The sequence below is a fragment of the Lynx canadensis genome, chromosome D1 (genome assembly GCF_007474595.2).
Source record: "Lynx canadensis isolate LIC74 chromosome D1, mLynCan4.pri.v2, whole genome shotgun sequence".
NCBI lineage: Eukaryota > Metazoa > Chordata > Mammalia > Carnivora > Felidae > Lynx > Lynx canadensis.
Genome location: NC_044312.2, coordinates 74,416,790 through 74,432,301, shown reverse-complemented (window position 1 = coordinate 74,432,301; position 15,512 = coordinate 74,416,790). Strand labels below are relative to the sequence as shown.

The window sequence follows — 15,512 nt, the reverse complement described above, 5'->3', positions numbered from 1 at the left end:
CAACAAATGTTCAGAAAACAATTTTGTGTTAGGATGATATCATGTTCTTATGTTTTGGTTTTAAATGTTTTCACAATGGTTCTGACTGTCTCCTATATGCAGGCAGAGCATTAAGAGCCATTAGAGCCAAAATTGTGTGTTTCTGTGTGTTTGTGTAGGTTGGATCCCAGAGACTGTGGAGGAATGGAAGCTTCTCCTACATCTCGTACAGAACGAGAGTACAAAGCCAGCCCCCCAGAAGTCACAGAATGGGAACTTCAGTGATGGGCCTTCCCCCATCAATGTGGAAAATGTGGCACTTCTGTTAGCTAAGGCCATGGGCCCAGATCAGGCCTGGTCATTGCTACAGGAATGTGGTTTGACCCTTGAGCTGTCACAGAGGTTTACTAGAACCTGCGATATCCTGAGGATTGCGGAGAAAAGACAGAGGTAATAATCTGTCATGCCTTTGTCATGCCGTCTCCACAGGTGCTTGGGGAATGTGGAAGCTCAGAGATTTTCAGAAGGGGGTGGGGCTGTAGAGATCATTCAGTCCCAGCCCCTCACTAACAGATGAGGGGACTGAGATGCCTCTGCTAATTAAGGTGATTGAGGGAAGAGGCTAAAAGTAATTATTGTGTCTCATCCTTGTGACCAAGACACTGTAAGTTCATGTGAATACCCAAATCTGGTGTGTACTCAGTTTTTGAAGACAGTTATTAGTACCAAATATCAAGTTGTCTCAGGGCTTTTTTTGCTTTTGTTTTAATTTTGGTAAAATACAGATAAAATAAAATTCACCATCTTAACCATTTTTAAGTTTGGTTCAGTAGTGTTAATTATGTTCATATCATCTTGAAAACCTTAAACTTTACCCATTAAACAACAACTCCTCGTGACCCCCTCCATGCAGCTTCTCGTAACCACCAATCTATTTTCTGTCTCTATAATTTTGACTACAGTAGTCTCTTTGAGACCCTGCTTTCAATTCTTTTGGGTGTATACCCAGAAGTGGAATTGCTAGATCATATGGGATTCTAGTTTTAATTTTTTTTAGGAACTGCCATACTGTTCTCCATAGGGGCTGCACCATTTAACATTCCCGCCAATGATGCACAAGGGCTCCATTTTCTCCATATTTTCACCAACAGTAGTTATGTTATTACTATTATTTTTTGATAGTAACCATCCTAATGGGCATGAGGTGAGAAGTATTTTGGTTTTTATTTGCATTTTCTTAGTGATTAATGATGTTGAACATCTTTTCATGTGCTTGTTGGCTGTTGTATATCGTCTTTGGAGACATTTCTATTCAAGTCTTTTTGCCTGTTTTTAAATCACGTTTTTTTGTTATTGTATGAATTTTTTATATATTCTGGATATTAACCCTTTATCAGATATATGATTTGTGATATTTTCCCCTATTGGATAGGATGCCTTTTCACTGTGTTGATTGTGTCTTTTGATGCACAGAATCCGTCAACTTTTTGAATCCTTTAATTCTTTGTGGGTTCAAAAAAATTTTTTTTGTAAATAGAACAATGAAAACTAAATGTGCTTGTTTCTTTTCTTTGGGATTTCAGAGCCTTGATACAAAGCATGCTTGAAAAATGTGATCGGTTTCTCTGGTCTCAGCAGGCCTAGTGGAAGAAGAGTCATCACAATGTCATAATATTTTGAGAAAAACTGAGTCATGCTCCTGAGCCTCCTGAACACATTTGCTGTGGAAGGAAAGGTACCGCCTCAAAACCCTGCCACCTTCCTGGGAATACTTTTGTCAGTGTCCGTAACTTCTGTATCTGTGGCTCTGTGAACTCAGTGTTTGTCAACCAGGGTTCAATTTTGAAAGGAATCAGTCCTTGTTTGCTGAATCGAAGTGTCCTGGAGTCAGAATGTGGAAGTTCACAGCTGAATTACAGTATTATTTTCCCCTTGCTAGTGAATCGGGGGAATTATTTTCCTATTGTGACTCTTCATGTAGGAACAGAAGTTTCTCATCCTGCTTTTAATGAAGACAGATAAAGTCATTGGCAGGAGTTGAATTTTTTTTATATCTTACCTGGGATAGTTGAGAAATTTATTGACATAAGACTGGGCATAACGGAATTAACACATACAATACACGAAACACTGAAGATTCAGATTAGATATTTACATGAAATGGCCCCATATTTAAATTGAGCTAATTTAAAATATATTTTTCTCCAATATTTGACATTTTCTAATCTGAACATATATACAAATGACTAATTTATTACCAGAAATGTTTTATCTCTAATCTTTCCTAAACAGTGGTCCAAAGGAATCATGCACCTTTAAAAATTATTTTTTTTAAAGCCATAATAAAGGAAAGCTTAAGTACTAACAAAGACTGCAGCGAGCACTTGTGTCATTGAAGCCATGCACTAGAATGCCTCCATCAAGCTCCTGTATGTTTGCGTAGCATGTTACATTAATGATACATGTAAAATCTGGTTAAGTTTTTATTTGAATAGAATACGGACATGAGGTTTATTGTGAGCAATTTGCAGGAAGGTGTTGGAGTAAGCTCAACGTGGAGTAAGAAAAGTGTTGGATACGTTGAATGATTCGCTTCTTTTTTTCATTCAGAACACAGCCAAAGAACTATAGACAGAAGTTGCTGTCATGCTTCCATATGATATTCAGATATCATGTAACCAGATGGGTTGAAGACATTATCAGAGAAAGGAGGCTTCACAAAGTTTCTTAGAGTTTTGGGAAGCTTGGAAAACCTAACAATTGTGGTCTACAGTGGGGGTGGGGGTGGAGTGTGTGTGTGTGTGTGTGTGTGTGTGTGTGTGTGTGTGTGTGGTGTTTCCCCTTACCAAACAATTTCCTGACACCAGTTGGGTGTCCTACAATGCAACCCAATTCTGACACTATTGACCCAAAGGCAGCATCAGATCCCACAGGTAAAGGGCTCAGTCCCAAAAAACTCTCCTCCACTTAGACACTAATTCCAAGTCCAGGTTGTTAACTATACTTCTGACCAAGAAGAAACATTTTATTTACTAGATTGCCAACTTCTTATAAAAGGGTGTAATTTAGGAACAGCCAGATAGAAGACACAGGTAGGGCAGGGTACGGGGAAAAGCATAAGGAGCTTCCATGTCTGCTCTAAGCGCCACCTTCTTCAAATCTTTATGTGTTCCCAATCTAGAAGCTCTCTGAATCAAGTTCTCTGCGGTTTTTTTATACCTTCATTACAGGGGCGTGATTAATTAAATCATTTGTCGTTAGCTATTGAACTCAATGTCCAGTCCCTTTCCCTTCCTGAGGTCAGGGGTGGGGCTTGGGGGATGAGACTGAAAGTACAAGACACCTCTATGGCACTCATCACGTGGGAAATTCTAAGGGCTTTAGGAGCTCTGTGCCAGAAAAGGGAGGAAGACCAAATATATATTTCTTACTATAAGTCACAATATCATACCTTCCCACTAGCATTAGCTGGATTTTGGCTGTATTGGATTATGTTGAATGTGAGTCTGTACTAAGGTAAAGAGCAAGAACCCTCCCTTCACTGTCTCTCAGCTTTTGTCATTACATAATGACATACTGTCCACAAGAGAACAGAAGAAATCTCAGGAGACAGCCTGAACTGGCACAGTTGTGCAGTCATTTCCTAACAGATTATTCTTAGGGCATATTACAGCAATCCTCATTTGCCAAAAGGGTACAGAGAAATTTATAGCACTAAAAAACATAATCGCATCATCTGAATTTAGCTTCCAAAGTAAACCAAGCAACAACAACAAAAGTCCCCTTCAGTTAAACATTTAAATTTCATCAGTGTAGTTGGCTATTAGGCAGTGTTTTCAAATACAGCTTGTATCTTTGACTTCCCTGAAGATGGCTGGACAGTGATTCATGGTTGCCTCAGTTTTAACAGGGCCACAGATTCGCATAGTGGCTGGGAGCTTGGGTTCTGAGGCACACTGTCTAGCTTTGAATGTTGCTGTGTGTCTTTCTAAGTGACCTTGGGAGAGTTACTTTGTTTTTCTGAGTTTCAGTTTTCTCATCTATATTATGGGGACAGTAGTAGCAGTCACTCAGGATAGTTTGAGAATTAACTGAGGTCATAAATGTGAAGCACAGAACACAGTGCCTGGTGCATAGGTTAGAGCCAGCTGTTAGTGACACATGAGACTGGAGTGCAGGGCAGTAGTGCTTGTGACCAGTGCACGGGTAATAAATATTAGCTGTCATTTGAAAGGTATGGAATATCCTTTTACTGCTTTTACCCTGTAGTGATCAGACCCATGTAAACTGGTTTGTATGAATCTGAGAGAGTGAGAAGACCAAAATTGAAGTTAGTAATTTCCTTGTATGTGTTAAATCTGTCCCCGTTCTGCCCAAGGCTCAAAACCTTGTAGTCATCCCTGCCTCTCCCGCTCCTCAACCCTCACTTCCAGTCACCAGATAAATCCTCTCAATACTGTGTTGGTGGTGTTCTCCAGAGGTCGTTTTTTTCTCCAGTCTCCGTTGCTGCCCATCCACAGTCTCGTTACTCCTTGCTTGCCTGAACGCTTGGAGCAGTCTTAGTGACCTTTCTTTCTTCACGTCTAAAGTCTTGCCTTCCCCACTGCCGCCACTCAGTCTCAGCTCCTCAAAGTGTAAGCACCTAGGTATCACCCAAGTGAGGTGATTGACAAACTTGCTGTATGTCAGAGTCACCACAGGAGCACGTGAAAGATAACTGATTTCAGGGATCCTGGCCCAGACCTGGAGTCTGTACATCTAGGGTCTAAGTTAATCCTCAATTGACCTCCCACCCCCATATCGTTCCTAGATTTAGAACAGAGTTATTTATCCTGGCTTATAGATGAACCCCTGTCTTGGTCCCATGGGAAGTTAATTAGACATCCACTGTCAGAATCCTTGTCCTCTCGAGACAGCCTTAATCTGCCTCTTCCCAATCAGAAACTTTCAGACTCCCCTCTGCTTTCAAAATAAAACCCAAATCCTTGAGCCTGTCATTGAAGGTCCTCCGTGACTTGTTTCCAAACTCCGTTTCTCGCTCCAGAGTTTGTCCTTCATCCTGGGTTCTCTGTTTCTTGGATACGCTCTGCACTTGGACCTCTGGTTGTGCCTCTGCTTAACCTTGACATGTCCTTTGCTCCAGTCCCCACCTGCTGAAACCCACCAGGGTTCTGTGCCTTCCAAGTTCTATATGTCAAGTTTGGTTGTTTTAAAATGTGATAACATACAGGTAACTTAAACCTTACCATCTTAACCATTTTTGTGGCAGAACAAGGGGCTGAAATCTCTCCTCCTGCCAGGAAACAGTAACTTTAGAGTGGGTTCAGAGCTTTCCCTACCCTTTCATTTAGAAGAAACCTGCATACCACTAAACTTCCTGAATAACACTACAGAATTACAACACATGCTGCTCTGTGAGATGGGGAGTCTGGAGTTTCCAGTCAGCCCTGGTCTAATGGATCAGATACAAACCACAGAAGAAGGCTGGGAAAATTTCCACTTGATAATTCTTTCCAGAGGGCTCAGAGAAGTACTACCTGGCACCACTGTGTCCTAAACAGAGAATGTTTTCCCATCTTGCCCAAGTAATATATTATTCCAGCTGGGCGACTCTGAGTCAGTGTGAATATTCAAGGTGATGGTTCCCGCTAGTGATGTGGCACTGTTACCGGTAGGCAGAGCCTGAGTTTAGTGACATCGTGTCAGTGGTCTTGATCCCCCTGTAGCTTTTCCTGATAAACCGCCTGTCTTTATAGCATGAAGCCTGTGTAGTTCTGCAGAGCCCCATACTTAGCCAGGGCCCTGGGCCTGCTTGAATGCCCTGCTTTCATCATCTTGGAATTTTTAATAATTTCTGAACACATTTTTATTTTGCATTGGGACCCATTATGTTAAGTAACTGGCCCTGGCTGCCACAGTAGATCTGAGGTGGGGCCTGAGATTTTGCATTTTTTAAAAAATTTTTTTAATGTTTATTTATATTTTACAGAGACAGAGCATGAGTTGGGGAGGGGCAGAGAGAGAGGGAGACACAGAATCCGAAGCAGGCTCCAGGCTCCGAGCTGTCAGCGCAGAGTCCGACATGGGGCTCGAACTCACAGGCCCGCGAGACCTGATCTCACAGATCGTGACCTGACCTGAAGTCAGATGCTCAACCGACTGAGCCACCCAGGCGCCCCTGAGATTTTGCATTTCTAAGGGGATCCCAGGTGATGCTTCCTTGAATCACCCTTTGAGTAGCAAGGCTCAGTCTGAAGTCTGGTAGCAACTTAGAAGGAATCTGAAGGACAGTATGGATCCAAGGCCCCTGGCAGCTGGATTACTTGCCACATTAAGGGAAATGTGAATTTTTGTATTCCTTAAGCTTCTGTGTTTTTGTTACAGCCAGTTAGCCTTACCCTAATTAGAGGAAGTGAGGTAGAGCCAGTCTCACAACTTGTTGCGTTCTCAGTTTGTTTAGGCTTAAATAATTTTGGAGAAAGAGCCTTCTCTGAAGTATGCCTGGAAACTTGCCTCCAAATGTGTCAAACACAAGCTCAGGCTCTCTGGTTCCTCCTCCAGTGTTGGTGGGTGCCGATTGGAATGGCCTTTTTAATCTTGGAGACTGGAGTTGGAGTTTGAAGTTAGAGGAGAAGAAGATGTGGCAGTGTGGCCCAGGTTTACCAGAATTCGGTTTTGATGTTTGGAGGCAAATCCTAACCAACAAAAACTTGCTTCTCCTTGTCCTTCAAACCTGTCTCCCATGGGGACCTTGTGGCTCGTATATTCCTTGGATCCCCTAACCATAATGGTCATTGTATCACCTTAATTTTACTCCAACCTCTAACAAACTACTTTTGTTGTAGGAAAACAAAAATAAGTTATCTTAACCAAAATATGAGGTGGAATGTAGCAGATCCAACCCCGTTGCTAAGAATGTCTCCATATCCCTACCAAGCCCCGTAGCACTCAGTCCCTCAAAGAGCACTGTGCTCCAGATCACATCCCCCTGGGGTGGCATCTGGTTTGTGGCAGTACCAGGCTCACGGCTGGTTCATTCCACAAGTCCGTGGTAGCTTACATTTCTTTGTCCTTCCTAGTGTCCCTGCCTGTCTCCCTGTCTTGGCTAACCAGCTTCTTTCCCTCTTCTCTCTTTTATCCTCAACCTAAGATCCAATCAATCCCTTCATTCGTGAGTGAATTTACTGTCCATATGTTGGAGATGCCTGTGCTTTTCTTTTTTCTTTCCTTTTTTTCAATTTTTATTAGTACAAGCGAGAGGGGGGTAGAGCGGCGGGGGGGGGGGGGGAGAGAGGGAGAGGCAATCTTAAGCAGACTCCATGCTCAGCACAGGTCTTGATGTGGGGTTCAATCCCATGACCCTGGGATCATGACCTGAGCCAAAATCAAAGAGAGTTGGATACTCTACTGACTCATTCACCCAGGCACCCTGCTGCATATGTTTTTTCCATGAGCTTTAGAAAAGCACAAGGTTTTGGTATATCAGATATGGCTTACATACTACTTCAGATCCTCTGGCCCCCTCCTTTTCCTGCAGCCACTTCTACAATGATGATTCCATCGTTTATGAGCATTGATCCATTTCATGCAGGTGCAACCTGCTTTGGGTCTGTTCCACAGCCTTCTGTTCCATACACTAGGGAAATCCACAGGGCACTGAGCATGTGCACAGCCATGGAATGTAGAAAGGTTAATATTCAAGGGGTCACACTTAACCACTGGAGATGGAAGCCAGTTGATAGGTGCTTTTCTTTTTGAATCGTGGTGGATAGTGTTCAGGTATCTTTTATGACATTCCTCAGAAGTCGCAGTGGGATTGAGCTCCGGGTATAAGGCTCTTAATTATGGCCTGCTCCGTTATGCATCCTTATGTTGGCCATGCTCCCTCCCTGGTCTACACCCCTGTCTCTCACTCCTGCTCACTGGAGTTGTTTCCAAGTAAAGTACCAGAGAACCTAGGGGAGGTGGTGGGGGTGAGGACGGCAGGAGGTGAGGGGATTCTTCTATTCTTTGAGGCTTTATCACGTAGACTTAGTCTGTTATTCAAGTGAAGGATCCATTAGGTAAGAAATAGCAGGCATCCAGCCATCATTGCTGGTTGGATTGTCTCTCCCCTGACATGACCTGCTTCCTTAACCTTCCCCCTACTCTGATGTCCTCAGATTCCCACAGCTAAGCCCCCTGACTTCCCTACCTGCAGGTACAGCTCAGCTCACAGCTTGGTGTAGAAAGCACTGAAGGATCCTCAATCTAACCTCCAGGCAGCCCTCCAACTACAGCCTGGGGTACCGGAGAGAATGGCACATCCATACTCACTTAATAGTGAGAGACCGCACGGGCCCAGGGCCCATCAGATGGTGCCCCAGATGCCAAACAGAGTCCAAGTTGTGACACAGCTGGGGCTCTATACGCACCCTCACTGCTCACCTGCCCACAGACCCTAGTGGATCTTGCCTAGACCAAAAATGTTTCCATTTCTCCCCAAACAATTATCTCAGCAGTGGAGGCTTTTATCTCACTGACCTATTAACTGTAAATCCCCATCAGAGAACTAGGGACTGTTATTACTTATTAGTACTGCTCAATGAAGTAGTGTGGGTGAAGGGAAAAGCCTTAAGCCAGACTGCCTGCATTCAAATCCTGGCTTTACTACTCACTAGATCTGTGATCTTGAGCAAGGTACTCAGTCTCTCTGTCCCCCAGTGTCCACATCTGAGAAATAATCTACACCTGTAGAGTTGTGGCACAGTGTGGGAATAGAATAAGCTCAGTAAATGAGCCATTATGACTAGGGTTATTATTCAATAATCTTCTGGCCGATCCCAGTAATCCTGGTTTTTATTTTTTAACTGAAATATAGTTAATATTTCACACTAAACATAGCAAGAGTTTTCCTTTTTTTTTTTGTTTTTTTTTTGTTTATTAAAAAAGCGCCAGCATGCGCGAGCAGGGGAGGGGCAGAGAGAAAGGGAGACAGGATCCCAAGTGGGCTCTGCGCTGACAGTGGAGAGCCTGATGTGGGGCTCAAACCAAGAAACCACAAGATCCTGACCTGAGCCGAAGTTGGACATTTAACTGACTGAGCCACCCAGGCACCCTTACTTTTCTTTTTTCATAAGGAGATGATAATAGTATTTTCTAGAAAATTTCCCTATGCATAAAATAAACAACAGATTCTTTTGTTGTCTTACCAAGATAATATTAAACAGAATTAAAAAAAAAACTCTCCTATGTAACATGGATATTATCTGAGAAGACTGCATGGTATTCCATCTTATGTGTGTGATACACATTACTTGATGACTGTTCTTTTCCTTTTCCCCGCTGGGCCCTAATCTATTATTTACATTTTCTTCCTCATACAGTTTTTAACTGAGATATAATTCACATACCATAAAATTCACCCTCTTTATCCTATTGAGGGGTTTCTTAGTATATTCACCAGGTTGTGTAGCCATCACTTCTGTGCAATTCCAGAATATTTTCATCATCCCAGCAAGAAACTTCATACCCTTTAGCAGTCACTCCCTCTCCCCCACTCCTTCCAGGCCATGGCAGCCACTAATCTCTCTGTCTCTGGACTTGTCAATTCTGGACATTTCATACACATATATTCATATTATAAATAGCCTTTTGTGTCTGGATTTTATTTAGCCTAATGTTTTCAAGGTTCATCCTTGTTTTCAAGGTTCATTCTGCACTGTCAGCACAGAGCCAGACTTGGGACTTGATCTCATGAACTGCGAGATCATGAACTGAGCCAAAGTCAAGAGTCAGATGCTCAACCGACAGAGCCAACCATGCACCCCTACACAGTATTACTTCTGATTAAGGAACTCATTTTGCAACAGATAAAACATGACAATGGGCCTATACTTATGGAGCTCACTGGTTTAACCATGTTCCCCATGATCTTGAAGTAGCCGGCTGGGTAGAATGGTGGAATAACCTTTTGAAAACAGTTACAGTGCTAGGTAGATAGCAACACCTTGCAGGGATAGGGCAATGCCCTCCCCACCCTCACCAAGGATATGGTATGTGCTTTAGATCAGTGTCCAATATATGCTACTGTTTCTCCCATAGCCACAATTCATGGGCCCAAGAATTAAGGCAAGGAAGGGATAGTGACTTCTCTCACTAATACCCCTACTGACCCACTAGCAAAATTTTTGTTTTCCATCCTTGTGACTTGAGGTTCTGGTGGTCTAAAAGACTTAGATCCAAAGAGAGAAACCACCCAAGGGTGGGAAGAGTCCACCTATGGACGACAGCTTGCGCCCATGCCTGTGGAATTCCTGCCCATTTGTGATCCTCCCTGCTTGGTTGAATGGAAAACAGGTCTTCTTTATAGACTTTGAACCTACTTAGTCAGCCCTCACCATTGCATAAGCAAATTCCTTGTGAGAAATCTAAATCTGTCTTTATGATCCTGTTCCTGTAAACAACTTACAGTACCAAATTCTGAGTCAGAGTTCAACCAGAGGACCGGAACCAATAGGATATATATATGTATATATTAGTGGACTTATTACAAGAACTGGCTTCCACGGCTGTAGGGGCAGGCTAAGCAGTCAGGATAGGCAGTCAGGATGGTGCCATATAGAAGGAAGGAGAGCAATTGTAGGCGACTACTTGGGAGACCAGTTTGGGGAAGACCTAAGCCGCCGCCGCCTTCTTCTTCTTCTTCTGCTTCTTCTTCTGCTTCTTCTTCTGCTTCTTCTTCTGCTTCTGCTTCTTCTTCTTCTGCTTCTTCTTCTTCTTCTTCTTCTTCTTCTTCTTCTTCTTCTGCTTCTTCTTCTTCTTCTGCTTCTTCTTCTCCTAAGCCTTCTTCTTCTTCTTCTTCTTCTTCTTCTTCTGCTTCTTCTTCTTCTTCTTCTTCTTCTTCTTCTTCTTCTGCTGCTGCTGCTGCTGCTTCTGCTGCTGCTGCTGCTTCTTCTTCTTCTTCTTCTTCTTCTTCTTCTTTTAATTTACATCCAAGTTAGTTAGCATATAGTGCAACAGTGATTTCAGTGGTAGATTCCTTAATGCCCCTTACCCATTTAGCCCATCCCCCCTCCCACAACCCCTCCATAACCCTCTGTTTGTTCTCCATATTTAAGAGTCCCTTATGTTTTTATCCCCCTCCCTGTTTTTATATTATTTTTGCTTCCCTTCCCTTGTGTTCATCTGTTCTGTGTCTTAGAGCCCTCATATGAGTGAAGTCATATGATATTTGTCTTTCTCTGACTGTCTAATTTCGCTTAGCATAATACTCTCTAGTTCCATCCACGTAGTTGCAAATGGCAAGATTTCATTCTTTTTGATTGCCGAGTAATACTCCATTGTGTATATATACCACATCTTCTTTATCCATTCATCCATCGATGGACATTTGGGCTGTTTCCATACTTTGGCTATTGTTGACAGTGCTGCTATAAACATGGGGATGCATGTGTCCCTTCGAAACAGCACGCCTGTATCCCTTGGATAAATATCTAGTAGTGCAATTGCTGCGTCGTAGGGTAGTTCTATTTTTAATTTTTTGAGGAACCTCCATACTGTTTTCCGGAGTGGCTGCACCAGCTTGCATTGCCACCAACAATGCAAAAGAGATCCTCTTTCTCCACATCCTCGCCAACATCTGTTGTTGCCTGAGTTGTTAATAATGTTAGCCATTCTGATAGGTGTGAGGTGGTATCTCATTGTGGTTTTGATTTATATTTCCCTGAGGATGAGTGATGTAGAGCATTTTTCATGTGTCAGTTGGCCATCTGGATGTCTTCTTTGGAGAAGTGTCTATGCATATCTTTTCCCCATTTCTTCACTGGATTGTTTTTTTGAGTGTTGAGTTTGATAAATTCTTTATAGATTTTGGATACTAAGCCTTTCTCTGATATGTCATTTGCAAATATCTTCTCCCATTCCTTCAGTTGCCTTTTAGTTTTGCTGATTGTTTCCTTCACTGTGCAGAAGCTTTTTATTTTGATGAGGTCCCAGTAGTTCATTTTTGCTTTTGTTTCCCTTGTCTCCAGAGACGTGTTGAGTAAGAAGTTGCTGTGACCAAAATCAAAGAGGTTTTTGCCTGCTTTCTCCTTGAGGATTTTGATGGCTTCCTGTCTTACATTGAGGTCTTTCATCCATTTTGAGCTTATTTTTGTGTATGGTGTAAGAAAGTGGTCCAGGTTCATTCTCCTGCATGTCGCTGTCCACTTTTCCCAGCACCACTTGCTGAAGAGACTGTCTTTATTCCATTGGATATTCTTTCCTGCTTTGTCAAAGATTAGTTGGCCATATGTTTGTGGGTCCATTTCTGGGTTCTCTATTCTGTTCCATTGATCTGAGTGTCTGTTCTTGTGCCAGTACCATACTGTCTTGATGATTACAGCTTTGTAATACAGCTTAAAGTCTGGGATTGTGATGCCTCCAGCTTTGGTTTTCTTTATCAAGATTACTTTGGCTATTTGGGGTCTTTTCTAGTTCCATACAAATTTTAGGATTGTTTGTTCTAGCTCTGTGAAGAATGCTGGTGTTATTTTGATAGGGATTGCATTGAAAATATAGATTGCTTTGGGCAGTATTGACATTTTAACGATATTTGTTCTTCCTATCCAGAGCGTGGAATCTTTTTCTTTTGTGTGTGTGTGTGTCTTCAATTTCTTTCATAAACTTTCTATAGTTTTCAGTGTATAGATTTTTCACCTGTTTGGTTAGATGTATTCCTAGGTATTTTATGGGTTTTGGTGCAATTGTAAATGGGATCGATTCCTTGATTTCTCTTTCTGTTGCTTCATTGTTGGTATATAGGAATGCAACCGATTTCTGTGCATTGATTTTATATCCTGCAATGTTGCTGGATTCATGAATCAGTTCTAGCAGTTTTTTGGTGGAATCTTTTGGGTTTTCTTACCTAAGCCTTTTTCTAAAGGCCTTCCAACTGATGAAGCCAGTTGCACGTAGGATAACCCCTCATTTGATTAAAGAGAATTTATTAAGGACTTTAATCATGTCTGCAAAAAAACCTCACAGCAGCATCTAAATCAGTGTTTGAATAACTGAGGGAAGATGTGTGTATACAACAAAGTGACTCCATTTCCCTTCATCCTTTCACTCTGGACAGAATAGCTCTTACAGCCCATCCACCTGGACTCACAGTCAAAGGGAACTGTGAGGACTGTAGTTCAGCCTAGCCAAGTTGACACATCGAAAAGCCATCACTGGGCCAGGGCGGGGTTGGGGGGAGGCAGGTGGATGGGGGGATCGAAATTTTCATGTCTAATGAGAAAGCTTGCAAAACATTGCTAGGAAACTAATTTTTTCTAAGATAAAGTGAAATTATGTCCACCTTAGATGGTACTTTAGTATAGATTTTGGTATAGATTTGGGTATTCATCTTTAAGTGAAACATTTCCACATTCTGCAGACCAAAACCTGTATCAAATCTCCCCACCCTCTACAAGTCCCAGACACCACTCCCAGATCTGTCATCCTGTGCAGAATACTTTTCTTTCTGCTTCATTCATTCACTCAGTGAATGTTTACTGAGCCTCTACTATGAGCCAGGAGCTGTGGCAGGTACTCTGGATACAAGGATGACATACAGCAAGATAGACATGCTTTTTGCCCTTTGTGATGAGTCCTGGGGACAATAATGTACAACCATAGCAGGTACAACTGGACTCCCTCAGGTTCCTTCTCCTCCCTCTGAAATGTTAGGTATCTCCTGACTACATTCTCTTTACCTTCCTTCCTTTCTCATGAGTCACTCCTTACTCCTTTTCAGGTTAACCCATCATCTATGAGCCTACCCCATCCCCTCCTTTTTACTAATTAGTTAAAAAATAAATTATTTCAATCATTCATTTATTCAGTAAGTGTTGAGGTTCTAGTATGTTACCAGATACTTTGCTCAGTGCTAGATATTTAAAGTTAAATAAGACAGAAATTGTTAACTAGGATGGAAGACAGACCAAGAAAACCAAACAAAAACAAAACAGAATAACAGAAAAATGTAAAGCAAAAAATAAGAAAAATCATCCTAGATATTGATGCCTGGTAGGAAGGGGAGAATAGCATGGTAGGTGACTCAGAGCAGTCAGAGAAGGCCTCTCTGAAGAGCGATTTCACGAGAGACACAGGATGAGAAAGAAGCAGCCGTGTGAAGAGCAGGTGAATTGAGTGTTCTAGGCAGAGGGAACATCACGTACAAACATCCTATGGCAAATTAGAGCTTGACTTTTTGGTGGAACTGAGGGAAGACCAATGCTGGAGAGCAGTGGGCGAAGAGGGTGTGACAAAGAGGGTGATATAATGAAGACAGTTGACATCTCTCAGGAAGGTGGGAGAAGGCAGGTGTGCTGGACTTTGCTCAGAGGCCTCTTGATACGAGGACGAATATGTCACTTGTTTGGGGCCACGCCCCAAAGTCCGTGGCGGACAAGAGCTACTTTACCGGGGCGGTGGGTACAGAGGCCAGGCTGGAGCAGGTTCAAGTGTGAGTCTGAAGGCAGGAATTAGTGTAGGTGGGTGGCTTTTTCAACAAGTCAGACCAGGAGGAGGAAGAGGAGAAGGTGCAAGAGTGAAAAGTGAGGTGGGCTGAGTCCGGGTTTTCAATGTGGTAATTTATCGGGGAAATGGTTGGTGAGTGCCTGGACCGTGCGAGGTGTAGCACATTCGATGATGAGCAAGCTGCGATGCCCGTCCTCAAACAAGTCAGGCATCTCCCGATGATAAGTGCTCTCCTGCCCGTTTAAACCTGGTGCTGAGATCCAGGAAGGAGAGAGAGGCCTCCCCCCTCGCCCCGCTGAAGCCCTTGGCCTTGTACAGCACATCCCAGGTTCTGGAGGCAGACACACCAGCCTGTAATCCTGGCTCTGCACCCTTACGTGGGCAACACTGCACAAGGTCCTAATTGTGTGCCTCTAAACCTGGTTCTCCAGCTGAGAACTGCAAAGACTTTCTGTGGCTTAAGTCAAATAAGGCAGGGACAGAATAGAGCACAGTTTGGCATTTGCAAACGAGGAAAATGGCAGCTACCTTATTAATTAGTATTCACCAGCCTCCCACACCCCAGCAGAGTTTGGATTGTCACCAGCGTGCGCTTCAGTGGAGGCTTTTATTAAGTTGTAAGTGTTTATCTACAATCTGACTTTCTAGAACATTAGACATCATCAAAAGAAAAGTTATGTAGAAAGTAGAAAGGGGGTGCCTGGGTGGCTCAGTCAGCCAAGTGTCTGACTCTTCATTTCGGCTCAGGTCATGATTTCACAGTTCATGAGTTTGAAGCCCACATCGGGCTCTGTGCTGACAGTGCAGAGCCTGCTTGGGATTTTCTCTCTCTCCCTCTCTCTTTGCCCCTCCCCTGCTTGTACGCACACTCTCCCAAAATAAACTTTTAAAAGTAATTATCTTACTAAAAAAAAGAAAGTAGAATGAAAATTTTTTATGAACTGTAAACTACTGTTCAGATATGAGTTATGTTAGAGAGACTTGAAATCTATTAGGGGAACTGACATACTGAAGAAGCAGAGGGAATGCGATAAAGAGGCCAGGAGGTG

General features: G+C 42.8%; 1 protein-coding gene across 5 annotated transcripts in view; it reads left to right on the top strand.

Annotated features, from left to right (window-relative positions):
* Positions 1–2,350, top strand: part of HPS5 (HPS5 biogenesis of lysosomal organelles complex 2 subunit 2) — a 41,822-nt gene extending 39,472 nt beyond the window's left edge. For all 5 annotated transcript variants that reach the window (XM_030331106.1, XM_030331101.1, XM_030331104.1 and 2 more), the window contains exons 22-23: positions 159–429; positions 1,563–2,350. In XM_030331106.1, coding sequence (XP_030186966.1) covers positions 159–429; positions 1,563–1,623 — 332 coding nt within the window. In that variant the 3' untranslated portion in view covers positions 1,624–2,350. The remainder of the gene's footprint in view (positions 1–158; positions 430–1,562) is intronic.
* The last annotated feature ends 13,162 nt before the right edge of the window (positions 2,351–15,512 follow it).